The sequence below is a fragment of the Ahaetulla prasina genome, chromosome 4 (genome assembly GCF_028640845.1).
Source record: "Ahaetulla prasina isolate Xishuangbanna chromosome 4, ASM2864084v1, whole genome shotgun sequence".
Taxonomy (NCBI): Eukaryota; Metazoa; Chordata; class Lepidosauria; order Squamata; family Colubridae; genus Ahaetulla; species Ahaetulla prasina.
Genome location: NC_080542.1, coordinates 32,008,558 through 32,024,947, shown reverse-complemented (window position 1 = coordinate 32,024,947; position 16,390 = coordinate 32,008,558). Strand labels below are relative to the sequence as shown.

The 16,390-nt window shown below is 40.0% G+C and overlaps 1 protein-coding gene across 1 annotated transcript in view; it reads left to right on the top strand.

Moving 5' to 3' along the window:
* MYBPC2 (myosin binding protein C2) overlaps positions 1–16,390 on the top strand; it is a 61,722-nt gene that overhangs the window by 38,894 nt on the left and 6,438 nt on the right. Inside the window, 10 exon segments of the mRNA XM_058184122.1 lie at positions 1,497–1,545; positions 2,023–2,082; positions 5,704–5,915; positions 6,077–6,209; positions 6,355–6,479; positions 6,618–6,723; positions 7,279–7,445; positions 7,541–7,706; positions 9,362–9,468; positions 13,752–13,781. Coding sequence (XP_058040105.1) covers positions 1,497–1,545; positions 2,023–2,082; positions 5,704–5,915; positions 6,077–6,209; positions 6,355–6,479; positions 6,618–6,723; positions 7,279–7,445; positions 7,541–7,706; positions 9,362–9,468; positions 13,752–13,781 — 1,155 coding nt within the window.

The window sequence follows — 16,390 nt, the reverse complement described above, 5'->3', positions numbered from 1 at the left end:
TATTTTATCTTTTCTTTACTTTCATCTGTGAATGACGTATGTTTGTTTGGTTAGTAATTCTTAGCTAACATTAGTATGGACATTTATTCTGAGCATAAAGATGTTTTTGCTTTAGAGGACAATTTTTTCCTTCCTAATTTCCTTCTTTTTTGTGTTTGAAATTTTTTTATTTTTTAGACAAACATACATAAAAACATCTTCAATACAAATACAAACAGTGTGTCGATTGGTTGATTACAAATCTTTTGTGCAATTTCACCAAAGTCATATCTTTTAATTTATCTAATTTCACATTTTACCAATCAAATATATATCCAATTGTTTTGGCCCATTAATCATTTGTTTAACTCTAAGTATTTCTTCCCTCACTTCGTACAAAATGTTCTAAATTTTAAGTTTAATTGTATTACATCGTTTATTTCACCATCTTGAATCAAATTGATGATATTACATTATATTTTATATATTTCAACAATTCTTGCATTATAAAAACCTCTATCAAACTTCATTAACATTTTTTTTTTACCTAACCATTGATAAAATAAGTCCCATATCTTGTAATATTGTTTAGCTTCCTGTTCTCTAATTTCAAATGTCAATTTGCTCATTTGAGCACATTCCGTTATTTTCTTAATAACTTCATCTTGCGTAGGTATTTTCTCATTTTTCCAATTTTTAGCAAACACAATTCTAGCCGCTGTTAATACATTCACAATCAAATATCTCATTTCTCTATTGTAAGTTTCAGGTATGATCCCCAATAAAAAAACCTCTGGTTTAAAATCTATGTGTTTTTTTATTATTTTTTCCAACCACGTGTGGATTTTAGTCCAATAACATTTAGTTTCTACACACGTCCACCACATATGGTAATATGAACCTGGTATCTGATGACATTTCCAACATTTTTCAGATTTGTTCTTGAACATTCTGGCTATTCTCGTCGGGGGTAGATGCCATCTGTAAAACATCTTGTATAAATTCTCTTTATATGCAGTTGACATTGTTATTTTATAATTTTGTAACCACAATTTTTGCATCTCTAGATCAATCCCATGTCCAAATTTTTCCCCCCAAGCAATCATTGTTTCTTTAACTTGTTCTTCTTCCAATTTAACTTCTAATAGATATCCATATAATTTTTAATTACATTTTTATCAGTACCTGTTAAAATTTTATCTAAGTTAGTCAAGTTGTTATAAAATCCTTCTGTCTTGGAATCTTTATCATACCTAGAATGTATTTGCAAATAAGAAAACCAATTCATTTTTATGCCTTGTAGTTCTAATTCTTGCATAGATTTAATTTCCTTCTAATAGGTTGTTTCCCCATACCTATCTCCATAAACTCCCTTATTCCTTTAAATCTTTCTTTATTTTTATTTATTTATTAAATTTATATGCTGCCAATCTCACTATCCAGAGAGACTCTGCAGCTTACAATAGCATAAAAGCATAAATATAAAAGAATTAAAGCATTGTCATCTTCTCTTCTAGTACCAAGAACAGAAGAAGCTGGCAATATTTTAGAAACATTCAAACGTTCGTAAGTATCCATGGTTTCAGCACAGATGAATCCCTTATTTGGAAAAGCCCACCTCCATTTAATCATTCTGGGACTACAGCAGTGGTGGGATTCAAATAATTTAACAACCGGTTCTCTGCCCTAATGATTTCTTCCAACAACCCATTCACCAAACTGCTCAGAAAGTTAACAACCGGTTCTCCCGAAGTGGTGCAAACTGGCTGAATCCCACCACTGGACTACAGCTTCCATAGTCCTGTCTCTAGAGTTCTGCTGCTGAACCTGACAAATATGGGGGTGATGGTGGCAGGCAAGGATCATGAAAACAATTCCAAAATCAAATCACAATGAGACAAAAGAATGTGCAAGTTTAGCCATCTCCAGAATTCTTCTTCAGATAAAATATTGCAAAAATCAGAAGATGATAGGAAGCAAAACATTAAAAATTACAATGCATGGTACTTTAGGATGAGAAGATCCCTGTTCTTTTCCTTGCAGTGGAGAAGCCAAAAGTGATGCTGCTGGAGAGTTGGATTTCACTGGCTTGCTTAAGAAAAGGTACAGTAAGTGAAGATATTAGCAATGAACATAACAGCAATCTTTGTCTGAAAATAGATAACTAGCAGAGGCAATCAGTCTAGGGCAATTTTTTTATTTATTTATTTTTGTCACAACAGTATATGTAAACATTGACATAAAACAACAACACATCATAAAAGAAAAAACATATATATGAGCAAAAGTATGCAACAACTATATTAATTTGATATAATGAAAGGGAACAATAGGACAGGAATGGTAGGCATTTTTGTGCTCTCATGCACGCCCCTTATCGTCCTCTCAGGAATGGGGTGAGGTCAACAGTAGACAGTTTTTGGTTGAAGTTTTTGGGATTTTGAGTTGAGACTATAGAGTCAGGGAGTGAGTTCCAAGCATTAACAACTCTGTTACAGAAGTCATATTTTCTGGAATCAAGTTTGAAGCGGTTGACATTAAGTTTGAATCTATTGTTTGCTCTTGTATTATTGCGATTGAAGCTGAAGTAGTCTTTTACAGAAAGGATATTGCAATAGATGATTCTGTATGTTAAACACAGGTCATGTTGGAGCCAGCAGAGTTCTAAGTTTTCTAATCCCAGGATTTCAAGTCTGGTGTTATAAGGTATTTTGTTGTTTTCAGAGGAGCAGAGAACTCTTCTTGTAAAATATTTCTGGACACGTTCAATTGTATTAATGTCAGAGATGTGGTATGGGTTCCAGACAGGTGAGCTGTATTAAAGAATAGGTCTAGCAAATCTTTTATATGCTTTGGTTAGTAGTGTAGAGTTTTTGGAAAAGAAGCTGCGTAAAATTAGGTTTACAACTCTTAGAGCCTTTTTTGCTATGTAGTTGCAGTGGGCTTTGGCACTTAGGTCATTAAATATGAAAACTCCAAGGTCTTTGACAGGGTGGGGGTCATCTATTAGGTAATGTCCATCAAGCTTGTACTTACTGTTAGGGTTCTTTTTCCCAATATGTAAGATTGAGCATTTGCTGGTTGAGATTTGGAGTTGCCAAGTTTTAGACCAAGCGATGAGATGATCAAGGTCTTTTTGAATGGTAGATGTATTGTCTGTGGTGTTAAATAGTTTGACATCGTCAGCAAAGAGAACACAATAACTTGAGATAAGGTCACAGAGATAATTTATGTATAGTATGAAGAGCGTTGGTCCAAGAATGCTGCCTTGGAGAACGCCACTTTTGACAGGAACAGGATTTGATAGAGCGTTGCCAATTTTGACCACTTGATGTCTGTTTGACAGGAAGGCATTTATCCAATTGTGACTAGGTCCTGAAATGCCGTAGATTTTAGTTTTAGGAGAAGTTTATCATGTACTACTGAGTCAAAAGCTTTGCAGAAGTCTATGTAGATTACATCTATTGCTTTTCCTTGATCAAGGTTAGTAGTCCATATGTTTTTGCAGTGGAGAAGTTGTAAGTTACATGATAATTTTTTTCTGAAATCAAATTGTTTATTAGAGAGTAGGTTGTTTGTTTCTAGGTGGAGTGTAATGGATTGGTTTATAATAGATTCCATTACTTTGCATGTGACGCAACATAGAGAGATAGGTCTGTAATTTTCAACTAGACTGGGATCTCCTTTTTTGAAGATAGGGATGACTGTGGCTAGAGACCAGAGTTTGGGAAGGGAACTAGTCGTGAAAGCTTTATTAAAGATTATGCTTAGGGGTTCTGCTATATTAGTGGAAAGTTTTTTTAAGAAGTATGCACATAGTCCATCAGGCCCAATAGATAATGATGGTTTCAGGTTGCGAAGAGCTTTTTCAACATTATCTTCTGTGAAGTCTATAAGTGTTAAGTCGTTGTACTCGTTAGTACGATGGGGGAATGTTGGATATGAGCCATCGCTGGTTACAAAGACTGAGCCAAAGAATGTGTTAAAGAGGTTTGCTTTAACTGTTCCATCAGTATATTCTTTGCCGTTAGATTCTTTTAGTGGTGGAATGGATCTTGTTTCTTTAAGTTTATTGTTCACAAAATTATAAAAAGCACGATTGGAATTAGTGCGTAGAAGGTCTTCTTCTTGCTTGGTGTGGTAAATGTTACATTCAGTTTTTATTTGGTTGCAAATATTTCTGTAGCGGTTTTTGAAGTTTGCTACATAGTCCTTTTTGTTTCTTTTCCAAAGGGATTTTTTTTGGATTGAAGTTTTTTTATTGATATGGGTAATTTGTTTTTTTTTCTTTGGGTGGTGATTTGTGGTACGTATAGTTTAATGATTTTATTGATTTCAAGTAGGAATACATTATAGAGGTCTTCTGCAGTGATACAGGTTGAGAATAGATTTTGCCAGTCAAGAAATGAGAGATCGTTTTTTATAAGGTCATAGTTGGCTTTTTTAAAATTGTAGTTTGGAGTACTATTATTATGACAATTTATGTGAGGGCGTATATTAAGACAAAAGTCTATCATGCAGTGGTCACTGTTGGAAAAGGGTTCTTTTATTTGTAGTCCATAAATTGAGTTTGTGTTATTACAAAAGTTGGGGTCGAGGCAGTTCTTGAGTCTTGTATTGTTAGTTACTAGTTGTTCGAGACCTAGGTTTGTAACGGCGCTGTATAGTGTAGTATGGATTGGTTCGGTTGTACATTCATTTGTTATCCAGTTTATAGAAGGTAGATTAAGGTCACCCAGTAAGATGAGAGGATATGGGCAAGAGGAAGCCCATGTTAGCAGTGACGTTAACATATTTGCATGAGTGATGTCGTAGTCAGGGGCTCTGTAGCATAGTATAAATCTAATTGTGGTGTTTGAGGACAGGTCACAAAGTTTTGGGAAGAGAAAGTTTATGTGCAACGTGAATATTTTTTAAGTTCAGTGATTTTTTGTAAAAGATAGCTACTCTACCACCTCTGCGGTGTTCACAATCTGAATGAAGGACTTGATGCTCTTTGTTTGAAATAATGGAGTCAGTGAGGGATGAGTTCAGCCATGTTTCACAAACAAATATGATATCAAATGTACTATTGTTTAATAAGAGGATAAATTCAGGTAATTTGTTTACAATACTTCTTGCATTTATTAATTTACATTTGAGACCTGTAATGTTTCTCAACTTTGGCAATTTTAAGATGTAGATTTCAACTCTCAGAATTTCCCAGCCAGCATTAGGCTGAAAAATACCTATTTAGATATATAGTATATTGCCTTCACCTGCATTTTTTTTTTGTGAAGTAATTTTCCTTTAAAATGGAAGATCTTAGATTTCCTGAGAATATGATAACAAAGGGAGATGAGGAGAAAGGGCTTTTATGTAATTTCTTTTCAGCTCCTTGATGGTCAAATTTAGGACAAGCTATCTTTTGGAGAAATTGGGAGTTTTCTATAATGCAATATAGGACAAGAATTGGCTGCTCTAGTCCCCAACCCCCAGACTGCAGCCCACTATCAGACCATGGTCTATTCGCAACTGGGCTGTGGGCTGGTGCACATGTGTACAGCTCAACTCACATGAGGGCCAGACCGGCACACACGTGCATGCATATACAGCTCAACTTGTACAAGTCTTACCCCTCTCACCCTCCCACCTCCCAAGCCAGGCTGCCAAGCTGCAAAGGTTGGGGACAGCTGTTCTAGAGGACGGTTTGAAAGCTTCCTCTTCCTCTATCCCTCTTTGTAGAGAAGTGCAAGTGCAAGAAGAAGAGAAGAAAAAGAAGAAAAAGAAGGACGATGATGATGATTTGGGGATTCCACCAGAGATCTGGGAACTGCTTAAGGGTGTGACCAAGAAAAGCGAGTATGAGCGAATTGCCTTTGAGTATGGCATCACTGATCTACGTGGCATGTTGAAAAGGCTCAAGAAAGCCAAGGTGGAGGTCAAGAAAAGTGCAGGTATCAGAAGGGACTAGACTGATGGAGACTGAAATATAACTTCTGTTTAATGCCAGTAGTTATGTGGCATGTTTTAGCATTTTGGCATCACATATAATTAATATTGTCCCATTAGCGTTCTATTAGCCAAGAGCGCAAAAGAGTGTCAATATCTTTTCTAGCTTTCATTAAGAAACTGGACCCAGCCTATCAAGTTGACAAAGGCCAAAAGATCAAGATGTGGGTGGAGTTGAGTGACCCTGACTTACCTATCAAATGGATGAAAAATGGACAACTGCTCAAGCCCAGTGGCAAGTAAGTCTGAGCAATGAGGTGGTAAAGCCAGGACACTGGTTTATTGTTCTAGTGGATAGGAAATGAGAAAATATATTGGGAGACAAGAGAAACATTATGATTCTTTCTGTGTAGGTGCATGGTTTTTTTTCTTTCTTGTGGATAGGTACATCTTTGAGAATGTGGGTAAGAAACGTATCCTGACAATCACCAAGACAACGCTGACGGATGATGCAGCCTATGAATGTGTGGCTGGAGATGAGAAGTGCTTCACAGAGGTCTTTGTAAAAGGTGAAGATGGAGGATGCATGCAAATATAATACAATTGAAGAAAATGACAAAGATTGTGATGATTTGCAGAATAATGTTGAAAGGCGTAGCTGTGTATGAGTAATATCCCCATTATATATTCCATCTTTATGTACCTAGAACCACCTGTCCTGGTCATGAGTGGTCTGGATGACCAACAAGTATATGTGGGAGACAAAGTAGTGTTGGAAGTAGAGGTATCTGAGGAAGGAGCCCAGGTAATGTGGTAAGTTCCCAGTCCAACTTTTACAATTTCTCTCTCTCTCTTTTTTTTTATCTTCTAGCCAATCAGATGTCTTCTAAATAATCCCAGTCTCTGGTATTGACTACAGAGTTATCTCTTCAATTTACCAACATACGTTTCATGTTGATTTGTTTTCATCTTTCTTTCTTTAACTCAGCAAAAAATAATAATAATAATAGAATAATAATGTGATAAAAAATTAAAATGGCAGTTCTTTTCAATCAAATTCTATGTTTTAAATTTAGGAAGCAAGAATTCTAGATTAGCAGAATAATAATGATAAATTTATAAATAATACATAGTTAAAAAAGGAAATGTTGCTTGGAAATATAGAATCATAAGAAGAACAATCTTAGAAAATGTAATCAGATTGAAAATATGGCTAATATTTTGGAAAAGCTACATTTTTTGTCCGTTATGATGCTGGCAAGACCCTTGCCTTCCCTCTTGTTTCACTTGCATTTTACTTGCATTTACTTGTCTCTCCAGTCATGTCCTTTCTCCATCTTTTCCCCTTTTCCCTCTCATCATCTCCAGGTTGAAAGACGGTGTGGAGTTGACTCGTGAAGACACCTTCAAGTATCGCATCAGAAAGGATGGCAAAAAGCACATGCTCATCATCAATGAGGCTAGCAAAGAAGATGCTGGGCGCTACCAGATTGTAACCAACGGGGGCCAATCAGAGGCAGATCTTGCAGTTGAAGGTCTGTGGGGGCCAATGGAGCCATCAATTGAAAGGCTAAAAGGGAATTTGGACTTTTTCCCAGTGAAATTTATGTATTCAAATCTTACCATCCAGACAAACCGCTCGAGGTAATTCAAGGTATTGCTGATCTGACGGTCAAGGCCACTGAACAAGCCGTCTTCAAGTGTGAAGTGTCTGATGAGAAGGTGACTGGCAAATGGTACAAGAATGGAGTTGAGATCCGACCCAGTAAACGCATTACAATCAGTCACAAGGGCAGGTGAGCATTTGGAGAAAACTAGAATATAGGCAGAGTAGGGTTTAAAAAAAATTAACTAGTTACAGAAAAAGAAAATTATGATGCAAATACACGTATGCTCAAGAAAATAAAATTCGACATACAAAATGGGGAACCCCCCCAAAGTAAAATATATTGTTATAACAATGAATAGTTACAGTTTTATATATCCTTATCTAAAATAAATTTTATTCAAATTTATTTATTTTGATACCCTTATATCACTAGCTTTCTTTTATACCCCACCATGTTAAGTGGAAATAAGTTCTATAATTCATTTTATTTGTCCATACAAAGTCTATAGATATTCTGCTCATGGATTGCATGGATAGCAAATGCGATCAGATTTTCAATCCTTTGAATAACTGGGACCATACATTTATCTTTCCAATAATGCAGTATTAGTCTTTTATTTATATATTTATCAAATTTGGAGATAGCCCATCTCATCTTACGAAGGGGCTCTGTGTGGTGTATATTTAAAACATAAGAACCATATAAACATAATACAATTGAAGGCACTTAAAACAAATATAAAATTATTAAAGTTAAAAAGTTGGCAGAAGGCCTTCAAGGGTGCTAATCAACTTCAAGCTTGCATGCTTTCTGCATACCCCAAGCAAGTTTGGTACAGCCCAGATCTTCAAATATTTCTGAAAGGCCAGGAGACTGGGGGTCCACCTCACCACTGGGTGGGGGGTGATATTCCACAGAGTGGGGGAGACAGCAGAGATTGGTATCTTCCTAGGCCCCACGAGTCCAAATTCTTTAACTGATGGGCTATGTAACAAATTCCTCCTACCTGGCTGGGTGGGATGGGCAGCTATAACCAGAGATAAGATGTTTCCGCAAGTAACTTGCCATAATAAAGGGACCTAGAATCCAGAATATAAGTGAAGTACTTATTTTTGCCATTTTGTCCATTTGTGCCTGCTATTTTATTAGTTCAGCTGAATCTGTTTTGATATTACAGATTAAACACTTGCCTCAAGCATATGAAATTCAGCTTTAGATTTTTGCTTGAGTATAAATCTCACTCTTTAGGCTTGGGCAGAATATCATCTCTCTATACAATGTACTTTACTATTTCCTTTTTTTATTTATTTATTAAATTTATATGCTATCATCTCACTAACAGCAACTATGGGTGATATAATTTCTGAAGGAAGGGAAGAGTGAACAAGGTAATAAAGGCAAACTCGATATTTATTTTAAGGGTGTGGTTCCTGATTTATTTATTTTTTAATGCAGACATGTGCAAACACATTGATGCACCCTGATCACCACTTTCTTATACTTTTAAGTGCTAAATAAATTACACTCAACGAACTGAGGTTTCACAAAATTTCATTTCTGATGGCTATTTCAGTGTTGTTTCCTTTGCTTTGGAGCCTAGAATGAAATGAGCCTGCATGAAAAACAAGAGTTTGATGCAATGTATGCTGTTTCACCTGAACAGCCAGTTTGTTCATTTGATGAGAACTAGATCATAAATGATCTGTTTAATGGTGAGGAAAAATCAAGGTGCTGGGCCATCTATGAGAGGTGATTTTAATTAGAACCCCAAACCTGCAAATTAGCTGATGATGATCCATCCATTCTGACCCTTTGTTCATAATTTCAATTTTGTTCTGCAGGGTCCACAAGCTGGTCATTGATGATGTGAGACCTGAAGATGAGGGAGATTACACCTTCGTCCCTGATGGATATGCTCTTTCACTTTCTGCTAAACTCAACTTCTTGGGTCAGTGCAGGGAGGGACTTGTTTAGGAGGCTTAAGATTCTCCAGTCAGTGCAAAGCCCTTGAGATACTTATGATCATCACAGTTATAGTGCATGTGCAGAAGAGTGGCTGAATAGTGTGTATTTATGGTATTCATTCAGAAACACACTGAAACATGAGTTTGAGTTTTCTAAATTACTTCCATCACATATCTAGCCAACGTGGTGCATGGGTGCATTACATGAAACTCTTGGAATGGTTCCTCTATGCAAATACATGATTTGTTTGTTTTTCATTTTGGATTGCAAGGATTGCTGCTCAGTTTTCCAAACTAAATTGGAATTGCTATGAGCCAAAAAACTGACCTGTGCCACAAATTTTTGAGGCAAAAACAGAACCCCCCCCTCCCAATCTTAACAGGGATTTTTCCAAAGCAACTAATGACAAAGCGTGTGAATATTGCAAGGGGAAATGAAATGAAGAACTGTAGCTAAAATCCTGAAGCAAATTTTATTCCAAGTCTAGACGAAATGCACTGAAACTCATTAGTCTAAAGTAGGAGGAGACCACATTTTTGCATGCAAGGGCCACAATTATTTTTGTTGCCATTGTTGAAGTAAGGACTACTGACAGTTAAATTGTGAAGTCACTCTAATGTATGGAGTTAATTTTTCTAGGATTTTTTTCCTTTTGACTTTTAGTTTACAGTACTTGCTTCATTTTTCAATTTAAAAAAAGGAAAATTATGCCCATTGCTGTGAATTTTTTGTGGGTCGAAGGACTTCAGGAGCTTTAAAAAAGGGTTCAGGGTCCTATGGATCATCAACCTGGGTACTTTGTGTGTATACATGTGTTTAAATGTATGTTTCAGTTCAGTGGTGGGTTCTAATTTTTTTTACTGCCAGTTCTGTGGGTGTGGCTAGGTGGTGGTAGGGGAGATGACTGAGTGGGCATGGCCAACTTGACATCACTCATGCACTCAGTCACATGACACCCTCCCAACCAGATCTTTCTGGATTTGATTTAGAGGAAAGTGCAGCTCATGGCTGCTACATTTCACTGTGCTGCACTAGCGAAGGGAAGAAGCTAGCTTCGATTCTGACAGAAAGGAACCGGGAAACTCCTTAAGGACAATTGGAAATAAGCAAGGTATAGGAATTGTTGGTCTGGTCACCTTAGGAAAAATGTGCACTCCTTTAAAATGTGTTTTTAGTAACTGGAAAGCATGGAAACCCCAAGTGACTATTAAGATGAGCTTTAGTAAAAACAAGCTCCGAACATTTTGCAACTCCATCTGGCTCACAAACATTCTTGGTCCGCAATCTCTGCCATGGCCAAAAAAAGGTCAATGACTATAGAATAGATTAAAGCCTTAACTGACTATCTCAATACTCAAGGAAAATTATGCCCATTGCTGTGAATTTTTTGTGGGTCGAAGGACTTCAGGAGCTTTAAAAAAGGGTTCAGGGTCCTATGGATCATCAACCTGGGTACTTTGTGTGTATACATGTGTTTAAATGTATGTTTCAGTTCAGTGGTGGGTTCTAATTTTTTTTACTGCCAGTTCTGTGGGTGTGGCTAGGTGGTGGTAGGGGAGATGACTGAGTGGGCATGGCCAACTTGACATCACTCATGCACTCAGTCACATGACACCCTCCCCCAAAGCCATGCCCATCGAAACAGTGGCGAAAATTTTTGGGACTTTTTGACACTTTTTCTTTTGACACTCTGGCCCCATATCCAGGTTAAGATGTGGTGGGGTGGCAGTGATCGTCTCGGCTTTCCCTCCATTGCCCTTCCTGGCTGAAAAGAGCCCCTTCTCGCCTCTGACAGGCCTTCTTTGTGGTTGCAGCCAGAGCACCCCACTCCTGCTGGCGGTGCTGAGCTGGGCCGGCCAGGTTCCATCCGCGAGATGAGCATGCAGGAGAAAGGCTTCCTTCTGGACTTGGGGAGTGGCTTCACCGAGGATGCACCCAGGCTCCCAGTCAAGAGGGTGACCCTGTTTCTGCGGCCCGCCAGCCACGGTTTTTTGGTCGGGAAGGACAACAGAGGGAAAGCACGAAGCAGCTTCCTTCTCAACGGCCGACTGGAGAACATTTGGTGTTGTTGTTGCCGAGCTCCTGGAGACCCATGCTCATGCTAGCCCGCATGAGTATGAAGCCAGCCAGGGGCAAGCAGGGCAAGCCAGGGGCAATGGCAACGGCAGAGTCTGGCACTTGGGGAGGGCGAGGTTAACATACTCATAGCTGTGCCCTGTGCGGCCTCCACTGGCTCAGGGCAGCTGATTCAGCTGCAGCCCAGATGAGCCAAGGAATTGCGGGCAGCCTCCGTGCTGTTTTCGGGTGCCCAGCTTACTGGGCTGCCCCTGCCCCTGTTGCGGCTTCAATGGAGGCGGCTTTGGGAGACACTGGCAGCACGGTGGCGCGGGTGAAGGCTGGGTGGGGGGTGCAACATGGGAGGCTCCCCACAGTTCCTCGGCTCATCTGGGCTACAGCTGAGCCTGCTGCCCTGAGCCAGCAGATGGAGGCACCCCTCCCCAACCAGATCTTTCTGGATTTGATTTAGAGGAAAGTGCAGCTCATGGCTGCTACATTTCACTGTGCTGCACTAGCGAAGGGGAAGAAACAGCCAGTGGAGAGCACACAGAAGTGCTCCAGTCCATATGTTCTCCAGGCCAACAGCTGTTTCTCTCCTTCCTTGCTCTTTATGGGAAAGCATTTGGTGCAGCACAGTGAAATTTAGCAGCCAGGAGCTGTGCTTTCCTCTAAATCAAATGCTGTGGGCAGCAGAGGGAAACAGGTACTTTTCTCTGCACAGATCTTTTCGGATGAGACTTGGAGGAAAGCGCACACTTTCCCATAAAGAGCAACGAAGGAAAGAAACAGCTGCTGACCTGGAGAACACGTGGACTGGAGCAGCGATATGTGCTCTCCACTGGCTGTTTCTCTCCCTTCACTCGTCCAGCACAGCGAAATATAGCAGGCATGAGCTGCGCTTTCCTCTAAGTCAAATACGGAAAGATCTGGCTGGGGAGGGATGCTTCCGTCCACCGGCTCAGGACAGCAGGCTCAGCTGCAGCCCACATGAGCCAAGGAATTGCGGGCAGCCTCCGTGCTGTTTTCGGGCACCCAGCTTATTGGGCTGCCCCAGTCCCTGTTGTGGCTCCAACGGCAGTGGCTTTGGGAGATGCTGGCATCACAGAGGCGCAGGCGAAGGCTGGGAGACCAAGTTCTCTTCGGCTCCCCACACTTGTTTACCCATCTCAGAGACCTCGGGCTATGCCTCCCGCTGACCCGGCTGCCTTCCTCGTCGGCATCGCTCCTGAGCAAACTCATCCGTCCTCGGCTATTGTAAAGAAGTGGCAGCTCTGGGTGCACCATGCCCACTTCGTTCTCTTTGAGAGCAGCTTTGCAATTTGCAAACTGCAAAGCTGCTCTCAAAGAGAACGAAGCGGACATAGCACACCCAGAGCTGCCTCTCCTTCGCGACAGCCGAGGACCTCTTCTGCTTGGAGCTCCAAGCTGCGGGAAGGGGGGTGGCTGCAACGCCAGCAGCTTCAGGGGGCTCCTTCCTTCAGTGGTTTGTTTTATTTTACCTCGTCTAGGCGGCTATGCTGCCTTTGTCCTTAAAGGCTGCTCCACACCGTTTGATCTTTCTCAGGCACAGAGAAAAGCGACCCTGTGAAGGGACCAAGCCTACATCTGAACTTGGAAGCCGAGAGGCTTTTTTTCCACCCAGCCACTGGTGCAGGGTGCCGAAAAGATCTCTGGTTGCTGCTGCTATCTTTGTACATGCACAGCTTTCTTCTCACTGGCTAAAGGACTTTTCGGCGCCCTGCAGCCAGGCGGCTGAGAGGCTTCTTTGCCAGCCATCTGCTTCCCAGCTCTTGTCAGCTTACCGTCCGACGGACACGTCGGGTGGGCAAGCAAGCAGCAACCGGGGGTCCGGTTCAGCAGGCATGGCCAGGCTGCCGTTACTACCAGTTCAGAGAATTAGTCCCTAAAGTTACTACCTATTTGGTAGAACTGGGCTGAACCAGTAGGAACCTACTTCTGCAAAACTTTTATGCTAACTAAAGAAGCCACATTGCCTATTCTCTCATGGTTATATTCTTTTGGATATGATTGACTTCAGTTTGTAAGGAAGGTTAGGATATTCTTATTTCACAGGGGACACTATTTTGGGGAATGACCACACCTTAATTTTATAGTGGCACAGAAAGTAAAAATGTAGATTTATAACCTCAAATATTGCCCAGAGGTTTCACTGCTGTTTTTTCTTCTTCTTTCTTTATCCCTTTCTAGAGATCAAGATTGAATATGTTCCCAAGCAAGGTGGGTGGAATCTTTCAGTCTTGGCAGAATGTTGGCTAGGAAAGAAACCTCAGAATTCTTTTCAAGAAGCAAAATTCAGGCTTGTTGAGAACTGTTTGAATGAGTGAAGTGATGGGGTTTTTATCTCCCTACATGAAAGAATGTTAGCAGAAGCAGAGATGTCAGATGCAGACCAATGGTGCTCAGTGGCTGCATGCTGAAGGAACCCAGCCTAAATTTTTTGCAACACAAGAATCTCACCTGAACAGCTGGAAATGAGTCAAAGTGTTCAGGGGGTTTAGGCATCCCCCCTATTTGGATAGGTTACAACACATAGAGCATTTTAATTTAGAAAATAAAAGAAACCAAGGGAGAACCTGATCTCATGAAGCTGAATAGTGGAAGCTTCAGGGCAGTCAGAATAAAATATTTCATCACATAGCAAACAGTTACAGGTAGTCCCTGACTTCTAATCATAATAGTGACTGATTTAATGACCTTTTTGACATGGTTGTTAAGCAAATCACATGGTTACCTATTGAATTTGCTTGTCAGAAGGTAGCTGGGAAAGTTGCAAAAATTGTGATCACATGATCCCAGGATCCTGCAATCATCATAAATATATGCTGGTTGCCAAGCACCTGATTTTTGATCACATGTCCATGGGGACACTGCAACAGTCATAAGTGTGACGACCAGTCATAAGTCGCCTTTTTCAGCGCCATCATAACTTTGAATAGTCACTAAACAAATGGTCCTCAACTTACATATTTCAGCTTTCATTGCTATAGGATGGACAGTAACCAGCTTGCATGAGTTAGGTGAGAAAAAGACTTGTCTGTAACTACAGATAGTCCTCAACTTACAACCACAACTGAGCCCAAAATTTCTGTTGTTAAGTGAGACATTTGTTAAGTGAGTTAAGTACCCCATTTTGCGACTTTTCTTCCCACAGTTGTTAAGTGAATCACTGCAGCTGATAAGTTAGTTACATGGTTGTTAAGTGAACCTAGCTTTCTCACTGACTTTGCTTGTCAGAAGATCACAAAAGATGGTCACATGATCCTGGGATAAAGCAAAGGTTGTAAATATGAACCAGTTGCCAAACATCTGAATTTTGATCAAGTGACCATGGAGGTGCTGCAAAAGTTGTAACTATGAAAAACAGGCATAGGTCAGATTTTTCAGTGCTGTTGTAACTTTGACTGGTCACTAAACGAACTGTTGTAAGTTGAGGTCTACCTGTATTTGCCATGACAACTGAGCCTCTCCTAAACAGGAGGAGGGAACTGTCTGCTTTGAGTCTTCCTTGTGGCCCTTCCAGAGGCATCTGATTGGCCCAAGGATGCTGGACTAAATGCATTTCTTTAAAGGTCACAAAGCTCTTATCTTCTAATAGATAATATATACAGTTTTTATTCATGAAATGGAAATAATTATATTCATTAAGGAATAGTTCTTCTTTTTTTTTGGGAAATGAACTGTTGACACAAACTAAGCAATGCTCCAGCTGAGGTAGACCCAGTGTTACAAGCAGCTCGCCTTAAAAAGCCATTTAAGTATAAGCATGAATTGAATATATAAAATGAATACAATTAAAGGGAACATTAGGACAGGGATGCTGGTGCTCTTATGCACACCTCTTACAGACCTCTTAGGAATGGGCTGAGGTCAACACTAGCCAGTCTAAGGTTAAAATTTTGGGGGTTTGGGGTTGAAACTACAGAGTCAGGTAGTACATTCCAGGCATTGCCCACTCTGTTGCTGAAGTCATATTTTCTGCAATTGAGTTTGGTGTGGTTTACCTTAAGTTTGTATCTATTGTGTGCTTGTGTATTGTTGTGGTTGAAGCTGAAGTAGTCATTGACAGGTAGGACATTGTAGCAGATGATTTTATGAACTATGCTTAGGTCATATCAACGGCCACGTAGTTCTAAATTTTCTAAGCCCAAAATTTCAAGTCTGGTGGCATAGTGTATTCTGTTGCTAGTGGAGGAATGGACTCTTCTTATGAAATATTTTTGGACACGCTCAATTGTATTAATGTCCAATATGCAGTGCAGGTTCCAGACAGATGAGCTGTATTCAAGAATTGGTCTAGCAAATGTTTTGTATGCTCTGGTTAGTAGTGTAATATTACCAGAGAAGAAGCTACACAAGATTAGGTTTACAACTCTTAATGCCTTTTTGGCAATGTTGTTACAGTAGGCTTTGGCACTTAGATCATTTGATATGAGTACTCCAAGGTCCTTGACAGAGTGAGGGTCATCTACAAGGTCACGTCCACTCAGTTTGTATTTTGTGTTCTGATTCTTTTTTCCAATGTTTAAGACAGAACATTTGTTGGTTGAGATTTGGAGTTGCCAATGTTTTAACCATTATGACACAAAGTCAAGGTCTTTTTGAAGGGTAGCAGCATTGTTGATGGTGTTAAATAGTTTTACAGCATCAGCAAAGAGAATGCAGTTACTTACAATATGATCACAAAGGTCATTTATGTATAGTATGAAGAGTGTTGGTCCTAGAATGCTGCCTTGGGGGACACCGCTATTAACGGGTGCAGGATTTGATAGGGCGCTCCCTATTTTAACCACTTGTTGTCTGTTTGACAGGAACATGGTTATCCAATG